The sequence below is a fragment of the Aquila chrysaetos genome, chromosome 10, assembly GCF_900496995.4.
Source record: "Aquila chrysaetos chrysaetos chromosome 10, bAquChr1.4, whole genome shotgun sequence".
Taxonomy (NCBI): Eukaryota; Metazoa; Chordata; class Aves; order Accipitriformes; family Accipitridae; genus Aquila; species Aquila chrysaetos.
The window spans coordinates 19,152,261-19,166,550 of NC_044013.1; the positions used below are offsets into that span (position 1 = coordinate 19,152,261).

The following is a 14,290-nucleotide window of genomic DNA, read 5'->3' on the forward strand; positions in this document are numbered from 1 at the left end:
GGTTCAACCAGTCTTTATAAACTCATCACAAAACCTCTACGTGCTCCATGCTGTGTTGGTAGCACATTACAGCAAGAGCTCCAGGCCTTACTTATGCAAACATCTAAGCATGCCACGACCAAAATGTTGCCTGTAAGAAAAAAGAATTAACCCCTGCAAATGTCCCAGGGTGATGATTAATGACTGATGATTAACAGCTGTTAGTTCCAGATCCTGCACTGCTACCAGCAGCCACTACCCTGCATGGTGCAAATGGCAATGCGCACTCTAGTAACATGGATAAGAAGAGTGACTGGATAAAAAGGAAGGGCATTAGCCTTACATAAGTAGCAGTGTAGTAGAACAATAACCTTACATCATTACTTTTTAGTAAGGAAGCACTTGTAAGTCTACATTTAAACTAAGTACCTGAAACATTAGTTTGGTTGAATGTATTCTCAAACTTACCCCTTGAGTAGTGCACTTAGTACTTTCTAGCTAAATATTCTAAACTAGACTTTGCATAAGCATTTAAGTGTCTCAGATGAAAAGCATTCGAGCCCAGCATGCGAGTGTCTCCCCACCTTGGGAACCCTGTGTGCAACTCAGCTGAGAGGCGAGTTATGGAAACCCTCACCCATGCACCGTGGGGTTCAGGCTCAGACTGTAAACAGCAGATCGCTCCCAAAACGAGCATGTAGAGCATAAGAAAAGATAAGGATCTGTTCATCCATAAATCAAACAGTGAATTTGCCCTGTGAATACTCCTGGGTCTGAAGAATCCAACAAAAAGGCAATTTAATCTTCGTAACTGCCATTGCAACCTTTCTGTGCGTGGGCTGTATTTGACCACCAATTGAGAAAAATCTTTGGTATTAGCCACAGTAAATTTTCTTTGCTATTGTTCTTTCTTTAAGAGAGTATAGTACACATTCTTAAAAAAATATAAGCCTTCAGTTTGATTTGCAAAGTCTCTTCTCCTGAATTAGGCAGGTGTCAAGAAACAGATGTGATTCGAGAGCTGAAAGTCAGTGCCTAAGTCAGCACCCGACTAGACAGTTTGAGAGAGGGAGAGGGAGAAAGAGAGAGAGACTACTTCACGCAGGTGAGGTGAGGCTCTCAGCCTTGGTGCCACCCTGTGAAGCATCAGAGACAATACCAGGATTGAGCCCAAGGAGCAGCAGAGGCAGGAGGAAGTACTGGGGTTACAGAGATTTGCAGTCTTGTTCTCTTATTGCTTTTCCTTCTTGTTCTCTCAGAATTTTCCTGTCTCCTTGATACATTAGAGACCATATTACATTAACACTTTAGGATACACTATTACTATAAAACTCACCTTTTCTCCAGGTCTTACAGAGCCTTCTCTTTCCCAGCTCAACAGAATTGGGATGCCAGCTATAAATGGATCCCCCAGCCCGCCCTCCAAGCAGAACAACGCTTCCGCTTCCGACCAGACTACATTCAAACTCAGTGTGAAGAGCATGGTCCCCTTCAAACCCAGCAACCAAGCTCTGCTGCAGGCTGCTTAAGACATAGGACTGAAGTTGACCAAAAACTTGCATAAGCCCATCATAGTTTTACTGTCTTCTACTTGGCATTCAGATGTAAATCAGTGAAAAAGGATGAAATTTTAAGTACAAATAAGATGGACTAAAGAGTACAGAAAGAGCAGCTAATAGAGGATAAAAGAGGATCTGAAAACAGAAAAAACCAAACATCAGTCACTGGAAGTTACTTATATCATTCTTTCTCATTATCACATTATAGGAAAAAAAGGATTTTAGGGTTTTTTTCAGTGCTGAGAAATTTGGGTTGGATTCTTACCTCAGTAAGTCAATGCAAACCCAGAGTAATGCTACTCACTTCAACAGAAGTTCTCTGCATTTTAGCAAGAGCCCTCGAGAATAAAATTGAACGTAGGTATACATAGTCTCCTCTCAGATGGGCTGTCACCTCATATAGCTACAGGTTCAATTATGCAGAACCAAAATAGCTCTGGAATCAGTGTCAGACAGTGACTGATGGCTGGGAAAGCACCAAAAGGAATTATTACATCCCTTTCATGCATTAGTTTCGCATACATCACAAAGGCTCACACAAGTACGCAGCAGTGTTCCAGGCAGGATTAGACAGATTCATGGACAACAGGTCGACAAACAAACGATAAAGGCTATAGGCAGGGATGGCCCTTCTAACATCACTAATGCCGTGACTCTGACTGCCGAGGAGTAGGAACCAAAAAGGCTGCAAAATATGGCCAAGGCTGAAGGCAAAGGACTAGCCTAGCTGGGCAACTCCTCTGACCCAACAGGGAATTTCATATATTTTTCATATTCATATATATCTCCCTGAATCATAGAATCTTTTAGGTTGTAAAAGACCTATAAGGTCATTGAGTCCAACCATCAACTATGCCCACTAAACCATGTCCTGAAGTGCCTTGTCTATGCGCTTTTTGAATACCTCCAGGGATGGTGACACCACCACTTCCCTGGGCAGCCTATTCCAATGTCTGACAACCCCTTCAGTAAAGAAATTTTTCCTAATATCTAACCTAAACCTCCCCTGCCACAACTTGAGGCCATTTCCTCTCGTCCCATCTCCAGCCACCTGACAGAAGAGACCAGCACCCACCTCACCACAACCTCCTTTCAGGTAGTTGTAGAGAGCGATAAGGTCTCCCCTCAGCCTCCTCTTCTCCAGACTGAACAGCCCCAGCTCCCTCAGCCGCTCCTCATAAGACTTGTGCTCCAGGCCCCTCACCAGCTTTGTTGCCCTTCTCTGGACATGCTCCAGCACCTCCATGTCTTTCCTGTAGTGAGGGGCCCAAAACTGAACACAGCACTCGAGGTGCGGCCTCACCAGGGCCAAGTACAGGGGGACGATCACTTCCCTGCTCCTGCTGGCCACACTAGTTCTGATACAGGCCAGGATGCCGTTGGCCTTCTTGGCCACCTGGGCACACTGCTGGCTCATATTCAGCCGGCTGTCAACCAGCACCCCCCGGTCTTTCTCTGCCGGGCAGCTTTCCAGCCACTCTTCCCCAAGCCTGTAGCGCTGCGTGGGGTTGTTGTGACCCAAGTGCAGGACCCGGCACTTGGCCTTGTTGAACCTCATGCAGTTGGCCTCGGCCCATCGATCCAGCCTGCCCAGATCCCTCTGTAGAGCCTTCCTACCCTCAAGCAGGTCAACCCTCCCTCCCAACTTGGTGTCATCTGCGAACTTGCTGAGGGTGCACTCGATCCCCTCATCCCGAACATTGATAAAGATATTAAGCAGAACGAGGCCCAACACCGAGCCCTGGGGAACACCACTTGTGACCCGCCGCCAACTGGATTTAACTCCATTCACCACAACCCTCTGGGCTCGTCCATCCAGCCAGTTTTTTACCCAGCAAAGAGTACGCTTGTCTAAGTCACGAGCTGCCAACTTCTCAAGGAGTATGCCATGAGAGACAGCGTCAAAGGCCTTGCTGAAGTCCAGGTAGACAACATCCACAGCCTTTCCCTCATCCACTAGGCGGGTCACCTGGTCATAGAAGGAGATCAGGTTGGTCAAGCAGGACCTGCCTTTCATGAACCCATGCTGGCTGCGCCTGATCGCCTGGTTGTCCTGCACATGCCATGTGAGCGCACTCAAGATGAACCGTTCCATAATCTTCCCCGGTACCGAGGTCAAGCTGACAGGCCTGTAGTTCCCCGGATCCTCCCTCCAACCCTTCTTGTAAATGGGCGTCACACTGGCAAGCCTCCAGTCCTCTGGGACCTCCCCCGTTGACCAGGATTGCTGATAAATGATGGAGTGGCTTGGCAAGCACATCCACCAGCTCCCTCAGTACTCTTGGATGGATCCTATCTGGTCCCATAGATTTGTGAGCATCCAGACAGCATAGCAGGTCACTAACTATTTCCTCCTGGATTACGGGGGGTATATTCTGCTCTCCGTCCCTGTCTTCCAGCTCAGCGGGCAGAGTACCCTGAGGATAACTGGTCTCACTACTAAAGACTGAGGCAAAGAAGGCATTAAGTACCTCAGCCTTTTTGTCATCTCTGGTGGCAATGTTCCCCTCTGTATCCAATAAAGGATAGATATTCTCCTTGGCTCTCTTTTTATTGTTAACATATTTGTAAAAACATATTCTGTTGTCTCTTACAATAGTGGCCAGATTGAGATCTAGCTGAGCTTTTGCCTTTCTAATTTCCTCTCTGCATGACCCAACAAGATCCCTGTACTCTTCCTGAGTTGCCTGCCCTTTCTTCCAGAGATGATAAACTCTCCTTTTTTTCTTGAGTCCTAGCAAAAGCTGCCTGGTCAGCCAAGCTGGTTGTCTTCCTCAGCAGTTCGTCTTGCAGTGCATGGGAATAGCCTGGTCCTGAGCCATTCAGGTTTCCTTCTTGAAGAATGTCCATCCTTCCTGGACCCCTTTGCCCTTCAGGACTGTCTCCCAAGGGACATCTGTCAACCAGTGCCTCGAAGAGGCCAAAATTTGCCCTCCAGAAGTCCATAGCGGTGGTTTTGCTGACCACCTTCCTTGCCTCACCAAAAATTGAGAATTCTATCATTTCATGGTCGCTAAGCTCGAGACGGCCTCCAACCACCACACGTCCCACCAGTCCTTCTCTGTTTGTAAACAGTAGGTCTAGTGAGGCTCCTCCCCTGGTAGGCTCACCTACCAGCTGTGTCGGGAAGTTATCTTCCACACACTCGAGGAACCTCCTAGACTGCTTACTGTCTGTTACTGCTTACTCTAAAGTTACAGTACCATTTTACTGCATATGAATTAAGAAGCTGCCTTCCTCTGAAATTATTGGATAATTCACTGTTGTTTACAAATTTATCATTTTCCTACTGGTCGCATTCCTAAGTAATTATTATATCTCTCATTCCAGACCTATATGTTGTAGGACCAGTGTGGGAGTAGATCTAGATTTGTAGGTATATACTTTTTGTGCAAATCTGTACATTTGAGATAGTATCCTTTGCTGTTGTGGGTCCCACAGGATCTTCTGAAGATGACTATAGGGCCATATCCATCTTCAGTAGGACTGTGAGAACCTGCCTAAGAAAAAGGTCTAAGAAATTTGCTAACAAACAACAGTCAAGGGGAAGCAAAGCACAGTGTTTTACTGTTTAAACCTTCCAGAATAGTATGAAACCCCATATGTTTAGTGGGGAAACATTTACGTCTTATAACACTGATATTTGTTCTCCCTCATCTCTACTGCTCCGTCTTTAATATAGACCAGTTTGGGGCACAGGTGGGTCCCAAGCCACATACCTGTCAAATAGATCCAAAATTCTTTGGGAACAGGATTAGCTCTATTGCTTTCGTGCCAGTCAAGCACCAAACCGTAGTTTGGGTCTTGATTTACTGCTGCCTTTGGGCAAGGACAGGCCAGGATTATCTGGCTGTTCCTTTAAGGGTGCTGAAAGTGGTTGCTGAAAGCAAGCCAGCTGGAAATGTTTTCAAAGGAGGTGTCATCGGAGCAAGCTGAAATACCAGAACAACAGGAAAAGCACAAAAACCAAATAGAGTCCAGTAGCTGCAATACACACAGGACAACCAGAAGAAGGACTGGAAATACTAAAAGGGAACCTTTCCTTTGGAAGTAAGAAAGGAAGAGCTCCAGCAGACAAGGTATGATTATACATGAACTTTGGAAATCAGAAATCCTGCAGTGACAAGGGAAAGAGGGAGGAAAGAAGAGAGCAGTCTGGTGGGGAACTGGGGGGCTGGGTCAGACTGTGTGGGAGAAGAGCTGACAGCTCTGGCACTAACCAAGAATTGATAGGGGAAATGAGAAACAGAGGGTTGTTTTACTGCAGAACAACACCAAGGCATCCTGCCATCCCTCCAAAAGTTAAGAAAAACCTAGATTTATAAAAGACAAATTGACCATAAGGGGTGACTGAGTAGGAACAAGTTGGATTCTTCCCCCTTAAGCACCAGGGTACAGATCTCATTGTCAGAGGTTTGTGGTTATAAATGCAGAAAGGAACACTTATACCAGCAGCTGGCAGAGCTGAGCTGGGGCTGCAGCAGAGCTCTTCACCGACGGCAAAGGGCTGGGGTGCGAGGTGAGGGCACACCCTTCTATGGATACAGTGGCACCCACCTTTCACTCCCTGAGGGCAGAGTGGGCTTCCCCTGAAAGCCCTCAGCCCACTGTGTTTTCTGGCTCAGCATCAGTGGCAGGTTTTTCCTGTGCAGCTGCTTAAATCAGGTGGAAACTTCTCATCTGACTTATCTGCCAGCCTAACACAGGTGCCTCAAAGAGTAAATCTACAGAACAGAGGTACATGTCTAGCAGAAAACCCCAAACAGTGCATGTGCTGGGACTGGAGGCATGCATTGACTACACCTAAAATTTTTCTTTATGTAGCTCAAAGCAGAAATTATTGCACAGGCCTGACACAGATGGGCAGCATCAGAGGTACAGCACACAGCACTCTGCAAGCCCTGAGAATACAGCAGTTTGCCCCACTCATCTCCTAAAGGGCAGGACATTTTGAAAGGATTCATGAAATCTGCTGCCTTTGTGTCACAGAGCCTGCCGGGGGGGAGAGCAAACATGGCAAGGCCTGAAACAGACTGGAGCAGAGAATTTAGGCTGGGAAGGGAAAAATGTAACCTGGCTAAGTCACAGAGCTAACTTGTACAAATGTTCTTCATTATAGTGCTAGAGATGCTCTTCATCCCCCCTCTTCTTGATGCCTTTCTCAGAACCTCACATGAAGCGTTCATGTGGCATTAGGGTGGTGTAATACTTTAATGATTATCATGTGAAAGGAGAGCGAGGGGATGTTGTGGTGACTAAGTGAGTAATCCTGGGCAGGGCCAAAACTGGCCCTGCCAAAGCCATATTTTGCAGCAGATGCTATTACAACAACTGGGGAGGAAGGAGGGGCAGAAATGCTTCTTTCCTTGAGCACTCTGAATGTGTCTCACATTCCTCCCCTACACGTTTTTCCTTTGCTGGGGTCATCTTGCCATCTAGTGGTTCACACTACGGAGCTGACACAGAGCTAAGTTCATTTCTGCTGTAAATCCTGTAATGTCAATGGTTTCAGCCGTTATGCATAAAATGAAATAATTCAAATTCCCTTTGATCTGCACCCATTTCTTAGTGCATCAGGCCATTAGTAAAATGTGCTATCATGGTGTGAAGTCAGAAAAGAAGAAGCATAATGCCTGCTGTTTTATACATTATATATCACACCCTCCAAGAGGATGCTCTGCCCATCCAGTCTGGAGTGGTGTAGTCAACAGGTACATGAATATTTTTGGCTGTTTTGGAAGATATCTTTCTTCAGCTTTTACAAGAAAGTTTGAGGAAAAACACTGCCTGCAGAACACTTCATTTTTAAGATTAAAACTTTTGCCTGAAAAAAAAAAAGTTCTTAGGAGGTAAATAGGTAAAAGTCAAAAGCAGAGTGATGGAAATCCCAGCTAGTAACAAGCACCCTCCAGAGGGCTCCAAAAGATACACTGTACATGTTTAGATTCCTGACACTGCCTACACCAACATGAATATGGAATATAAATTACTGTTTCCTTTGCATGCCCCCCATTACACCCATTTTGATTTCTCTTTGGTTTCTGTCTGGTAGAGTTGCAAAGTTTAATTTATTCCATAAGTCTCATCTAGAGACAAGAACTAAAATATCTGCTTCATTTCATTTTAGTGTGAACTATTACCTTCAGTAACCACAAATGGCTTTTATAGATTGAAAATAGGATGTCTGCATCCAAACTGGAATTCTGATGCAGTTAATTCCAGCTGAGGATCTGGTTTGACATCGGTTCTGCATTTATTAGCGACTCTCATCTGCTAGGCTCAAAAGTTGCTGGCTCTTCATAACAGGAAAGCCATGCACATCTAGGAGGCGAAGGAGAAGAAACAGCAATTGTGTACTAGTTGCTTGTCATTCAACAAGGTTGTTGGCTGCGATCAGTCATGGTGTTGTGTGAAATCTCAGTGCTCAGCTGTCTTCAGTGACTTTTGTCTAGGTAGGCTTTTCCTGTGGTTAACTTAGCCAGTGCAGACTGAATGACAGTGTAATTGTCTCCCAGTTAAAGATCTTCCAAGTCATTCTTATATACTATCTACAAAGACAGAGAAAGAGCAGACAAATGTAAGGAAGAGATGTTCACTTTAAAGTTACGAAGAAAAATTTTTTCCAACTGCCATCCTCTAAAGAGCACTCCTTAGCATTAGAAACTACAAAATAAAAATCAATTAGAAGACAACTTTGCACTTGTGTGGGCAGTATCATCCTTCTAACAAACTTCCTCCTCAACTTTGCTGCAGAGGCCATGGGCTGCTGGAAGCAAGAGAAAAGCAACACCTGGACTTTTCCCACCCTGATCCTCTGCCTCTGTGGATTCTTCTACATGATGAAACCCTCAGAACCTTTCCTAACACCCTATCTAACAGGACCAGATAAAAACCTGACCATAGATGAGGTATGGCTTTACTCTGCCTTTTCTTTTACATGGATCAGCAAAAATAAAAAAAGTAAAACTTTAAACAAAGTTATTAAACAAAGATAAAAAACCAAAAAAAGCACAAATGTAACCAGCTTTGGCAGGTTAGAATTTGCAGCAGATGGCACAAATGGAAGATCCATTTAATGGGTTTAAGATCCATTTAATGGGTTTAAGATCCATTTGCCTGCTCAACAGTCGCATGCTGCTTCAATGTGGCTATATATTTTATTAATTCCCTCAGAGCAAAACCTTCCCTCTACAAAGCCATTTAAAATAAATGAACTTCCCTTCCCCAAGAATAACAACACAGAGATTTCCTCTTCTTTCCTAGGTTACCAACCAGATTTTCCCAGTTTGGACATACTCCTACCTTGCACTCCTTTTCCCAGTCTTCCTGATTACAGACTATGTGCGCTACAAGCCCGTCCTCCTCCTCCAGGGCGTCAGCTTCATCGTCACGTGGCTCTTGCTCCTCTTCGCACACGGAGTGGTGGCCATGCAGGCGGTGGAATTCTTCTACGGGATGGTGACAGCCACCGAGGTCGCCTATTACGCCTACATCTACAGTGTCGTCAGCACCGATCACTATCAGAGAGTGACGAGCTATTGCAGAAGTATCACTCTTGTTGCAGCCACCGTTGCGGCCGTGCTGGGACAGCTGCTGGTTTCCTTAGCAGATGTATCCTACTTTCACCTTAACGCCATTACTTTGGCTTCCGTGTCCCTGGCATTTGTTTGTTCCTTTTTTCTCCCAATGCCCCAAAAGAGTATGTTCTTCCACAGGAAAGATGTCACAGAAACTCTCCCAGGACCAGATAAAGTGGTGGCTACAGTCGGCTCCGACAGGCCAGCGAGCTGCCAAGAGGACAACAGCTCTGTATCTGCTGACAGGGGACCAGCACCTGAACCGCAGGCTGATAATCCCAAGCCCCAGAATCACAAGCTCAGTGTACTGGTGCAGCTGAGCAAGGACCTGAGGGCTTGCTACAGCTCTAGGAAACTTCTGTACTGGTCCCTGTGGTGGGCTCTGGCTACAGCAGGCTTTAACCAGGTTCTGAATTATATCCAAGTGCTGTGGGACTTCAGAGCCCCCTCTCACAGCTCTGCAGTGTACAATGGAGCTGTTGAAGCAATAGCAACTTTTCTGAGTAAGTTAGTGTCCAAGCATCAATCACAAATGCAGTCTCTAAAGTTTTACTTAAGAACACTTTTAAAGTGCTATTCCCTTGCAGACGCTCCAGGGAGCCACCGTATGCATTGTGCATTCAAGACCTAGTTCTTTGATGTACAAAACAGTTTAAATGTGAGCTATGTTATTTTTCTTCAGGACTGGGACACCCAACTTTACCCTACCACTATGCAGAGAGTGTACAAGTCACACAGACTTTACATCCAGCTGCTACATTCTTTCAGAGCCACCTGTGTTTCATTGGATGAGGTTGTTGGGTTTAGGGTTTTTTTTTCCCAGACAAGTATCACACAGTTCCCATAACAATAGTATCAGCTTACACAGATGAAAGAAGTTTTTCATAAATGTTTTACACAAAAAGAACATAATCCTCTCATTAAGATCTTTTTCTAGTGAAATACTCTCATGCAGCAGGACAGAAGGAAGAATTTTAGTCATGCCAAGATACAGAGATTTGCAGAAAAGACCTTATTCAATTCATTACACTACTGACGTTAACCATTACGCTTTTGCACTGCAAGCAGATGCCCACACCACATACTCAAAGTAATGTTATCAAAAGGTTACATCAGAGGATACCACCCCGACTTGGCAGCTTTTCTCATATTCATATTGTGCTGCTGTAGAAAACTTGCACAAGACATTGGGGTGTGATCCACCAGGGAAAATAAACATGCCTACATCATACCTGGTCATTCAGGATACACTTATAGTCATTAAGGAGAAACAGATACTTCTAAGGTTAAAAATTACTCTTGTCTTGAGGTAGGCAACTAAACAGACCAATTGAATCTCGAATTGAGAGCACTTAACTCCTGCAGTGTCTACTTCTTGATGAATTCCTCTTTCTCATGGAATTGCCTATTTCTAAATGTAGAGGTGTAGAAGTTTTAAAATTGTATGAGACCCCTAAGATGGATAGTCAGGTGGCTTACCTTCGCAACAGGTGCATCTCTGTAGCAGGCCCAACAAAAGGAAACCGTGCCTATCCTTTCTCATTTCCCTGAATATACTCACTTGATACCTCACAAAACTCCCTTTTTTGACAGCTTAGCCCCTTTATGAGCTGCACAGAGGTAAACTGTTAAGCTCTAAGGTTTACTAGTTTAGCTATAAAGTAAGCTAGTAGAAGCTGGAAAAATTGTTCTTCTTGAGCTCCAGTGTTCCTAATTCTCTCCCTAGGAGAGACATGCTGGGGTACAGACAGCTAAATAATGAATACTTCTACATAACAGTTTATCCTGTGAAGTGGAATAAAACGTTAAGAAAGGAATGGCAGAGATTTGATTTATGCAGTTGTCTAAAAATGACCAGTCATCTGCATGACTTCAGAAGTGATTAGAAATGCTTTCAAAACACTTCAGAACTACTCTGCTTCATTATTCAGCATTGCCTTTTGGCATGTGAGGGTGGCAAGACTTGGTGATACAGGTTATAGAACAGATACAACATTTACTTTTTTTTTTTTCCCCTCTTTTTCTAGGCTCGGTAACATCTTTTGTAGTACAATATATGAAAATTAACTGGGACCTTTTTGGAGAACTGGCTTTAGGGATCTTCTCTGCAATAAATGCTGGTTCTTTACTTCTCATGCACTTCACCACCAACATCTGGGCATGTTACGCCAGCTATCTCATTTTCAAAGCATGCTATATGCTCCTTATAACAATAGCAACGTAAGTATAAAACCTTACAGTGCTGCCATTATGCACAGAATACTAACCATACTTTAAGTTTACTTTGGCCATCCCTCCTTTTACTCAGAGATAGCTAGACATAACAGTTTAGGTAAAGACGAGGATACTTAAATGTCTAGTTATGTTGTTTTCATTCTTCTAAACAAACATAAAAGAAAAATTATCAAAAGGACATTGAACATTTACCTAGGCAGAAATTAAACAAGGTACAAGATGTCTTTGTTACTAAAGGCAGTGGTAACAGCAAAACATATGAGCTGTTTTCCTCCTTCCTGTTATGGAAGATGCAAAGTGAGCAATAAGGACAAGCATGCCTTAACAACTATCCTTTAAGATCCCCTTATGTCTAGACCACCTTGCTGATATGCTTTTTAGCATGCTATGAACCCCATAAATGCAAGAAAAGATTTGGCAGAGTGTTCCCCAACATACCTTTGAACATAAAATCCTTAATGATATTATGATGTTAAGAAGCAATAAAAGAGAACATTGGATGTATAAACTCAGACAAGATCTCTTAGGAGACCAAGCTATTCTGTTGTCAGAAATAGAAAAACAGAAATAATATAAATAACAAAATTATATATAATCTGTGTTAAATATAAACCATTTTTATTACTCCAGTTATTTTATTGATTGGAACGTCTTTAGACATACCACATTATTTCATTAACAAAAATACCAGATGTATTTTTATGTCAAAACCCAAAATTATTTGGATACCATTTTAAAAAAACTGCTAAAACTATAATGCATGACAAGATTATGCCTATCTTGAATGAAGCCAAGTGAATCCTCTATTTTCATTTTGGTGGATTGCTAGTACATTATAGTGGATCACACCTGGACTATTTCAACATATTCTACACAAAAAAAAGAAAAAAAAAAAAAAGTAAAAGCTTGCACAGAAGAACCCTGCTAAAAATAATTGAAGAGAGTACTGCAGGAATAATACCCTTTTGTTCAGATAGAAACTGTGGAGATAAATACTGCAAGGAAAGATGTTCTGATTATTGTCAAAAAAGATATTGCAAGGAAAATCTACAGGCTTTTGATGGAAATAAACAGTATGCTACCTCCACTGTCAAGCCACAAAGGAAAAAAAGTTATTCACGTCATCACAGAAAAGTTGGTTAGAAGATACCCATAGTGACCTTCTAGTCTAACCTCCCAGCCAGGACAGAACCCCTGCCAATGCCAGATCAGGTCATGGTTTTGTCTGGCCAGCTCTTTGAAAGCCTCCAACCACGGAGGCCTTACAACCTGTCTGGCACAGTCTGTGAAGGTAGAGAAGGAACAAAGGGGAAGGTTAAAGAGATCTGATATTCTACTATATAAAGCAGATCACCTGATAACATGGTTTGGAAAAGCAACACAGACAAGTACAAAAACATCAAAATACACTATGATAGTCAAGACATGCTTTAGAGAAAGCAAGGAAGCAAACAAACAAATGAAGCACCATTTACTCCGTCCCCGATATATATCATCTGCATGAATCGTTTCTCTTCATCAACTAAATGGAGAGCAACAGCTTTCCACCCAGTGTGAAGTCACTGACCTGCCACTCTCACATTAGGTTCCAGATTGCAGTCAACCTGAGCATGGAACGCTATGCCTTGATGTTTGGATTCAACAACTTCGTTGCATTGGTGATTCAGACCATTCTTACAGTAGTCGTCGTGGATTCAAGAGGCCTGGGACTGGGCATAGTGACTCAGGTAAGTGCTATTAACTTACTTCCTATTTACTGCTTAGCCAATTCATCTTCAAAAGTTTACCAAGAAAGAAATTGCTATGCCAAAGGACAATTTAAATCCCTCTTTCTTCTATGGAAATCTAAACATCTTGCTTTTCCCTCATATCAACCATCATTCTTCCCTTTTGCCTTTTAGTGCAGCATTTAGGATTACAGATGCTGGTCTTTGACATTTTAAAGGCAGATACACCAGAACATAAATAATCAGGCCCTGCTATCTGACCAGCTTTTGCTAATTAACAGGACACTGAATAACATCCTCTCTGCCCAAAAATTCAGGTTGGTTTTCTCAGATGCAGAATCAACATGACCATATGTTGTTAGGGGAGTTCAAGACCATGAGACACAGCCTGGATTATTGGAGTTATTTCAGCTCAAGTGAAAAGGACTCCTGCCTTCTAACTCCATCGCAGGAGCAAACCTGGTCTGTATCTCAATGTGAATAATAGAATTTTCTGCCCGTAGTTTGGGCACTTAATTTGAGGTTGGATATCCTATCTCACAATAGTGTCCCTAACTTCAGTCAGCTCAGTTCCACTCATGTTGGAGTCAACTGAAATGTACTGATTTCTGCATTTTCTCAGATGGGATCTCAGCTGGGGCAGCTTCCTACTCCCACAGGTTGGAAGATGACTAAACCTATTCAGATACTCTGCAGAGAGAAGGCAAAAATTACTTTAAAAGATTAAAGACTGAATTAAACACCAAAAATTAAAACTTTAAAATTAAGGACAGGAATATGTAGGACTTCATAAATAGCCTTGCCACTGTTCTTGGAAATACTGATACAAAGTCATGGTATATTTACTAAAGCCAGTGTGGTGACAGTACTGAAATGTGCAAGAGCAAAAAACGACCAAGTCAGACTCTTCACTTATAATATTCATGACTATGTGGGTAATGAAGCTACTACATTTGCATTAATAGAAAAAAACCCCTGTTCCTATCCCTCCCCCTCTCTGATGTTTATTAAGAGACATAAGGATTGGAAGCAAGGGGCATTTCTTCATTCCTCAAAGATCTGCTGTTTGCTGGAAAAGCTAAGATTTTGCTTACTCACAAAGCAAAAACTTGAACATAGAGAAACTGCGCCAGAACACAAGTAAACAAAATAATAGAGCGTCTGTCATCTCCAGAAGAAGCAGCGTTTCCCTAATGTGTTTTTCATTAATTCT

At 43.1% G+C, this 14,290-nt stretch overlaps 1 protein-coding gene across 4 annotated transcripts in view; it reads left to right on the forward strand.

Moving 5' to 3' along the window:
• LOC115346934 (thiamine transporter 2-like) overlaps window positions 1-14,290 on the forward strand; it is a 20,889-nt gene continuing 6,599 nt past the window's right edge. For 2 of the 4 annotated variants that reach the window (XM_030027604.2, XM_030027601.2), the window contains exons 1-5: window positions 5,470-5,617; window positions 8,281-8,446; window positions 8,802-9,618; window positions 11,143-11,335; window positions 12,936-13,077. In XM_030027604.2, coding sequence (XP_029883464.1) covers window positions 8,297-8,446; window positions 8,802-9,618; window positions 11,143-11,335; window positions 12,936-13,077 — 1,302 coding nt within the window. In that variant the 5' untranslated portion in view covers window positions 5,470-5,617; window positions 8,281-8,296. Of the gene's footprint in view, window positions 11-2,648; window positions 2,656-5,469; window positions 5,618-8,280; window positions 8,447-8,801; window positions 9,619-11,142; window positions 11,336-12,935; window positions 13,078-14,290 lie in introns of those variants that run through there. The other 2 variants (XM_030027603.1, XM_030027602.2) reach the window with 2 other exon arrangements.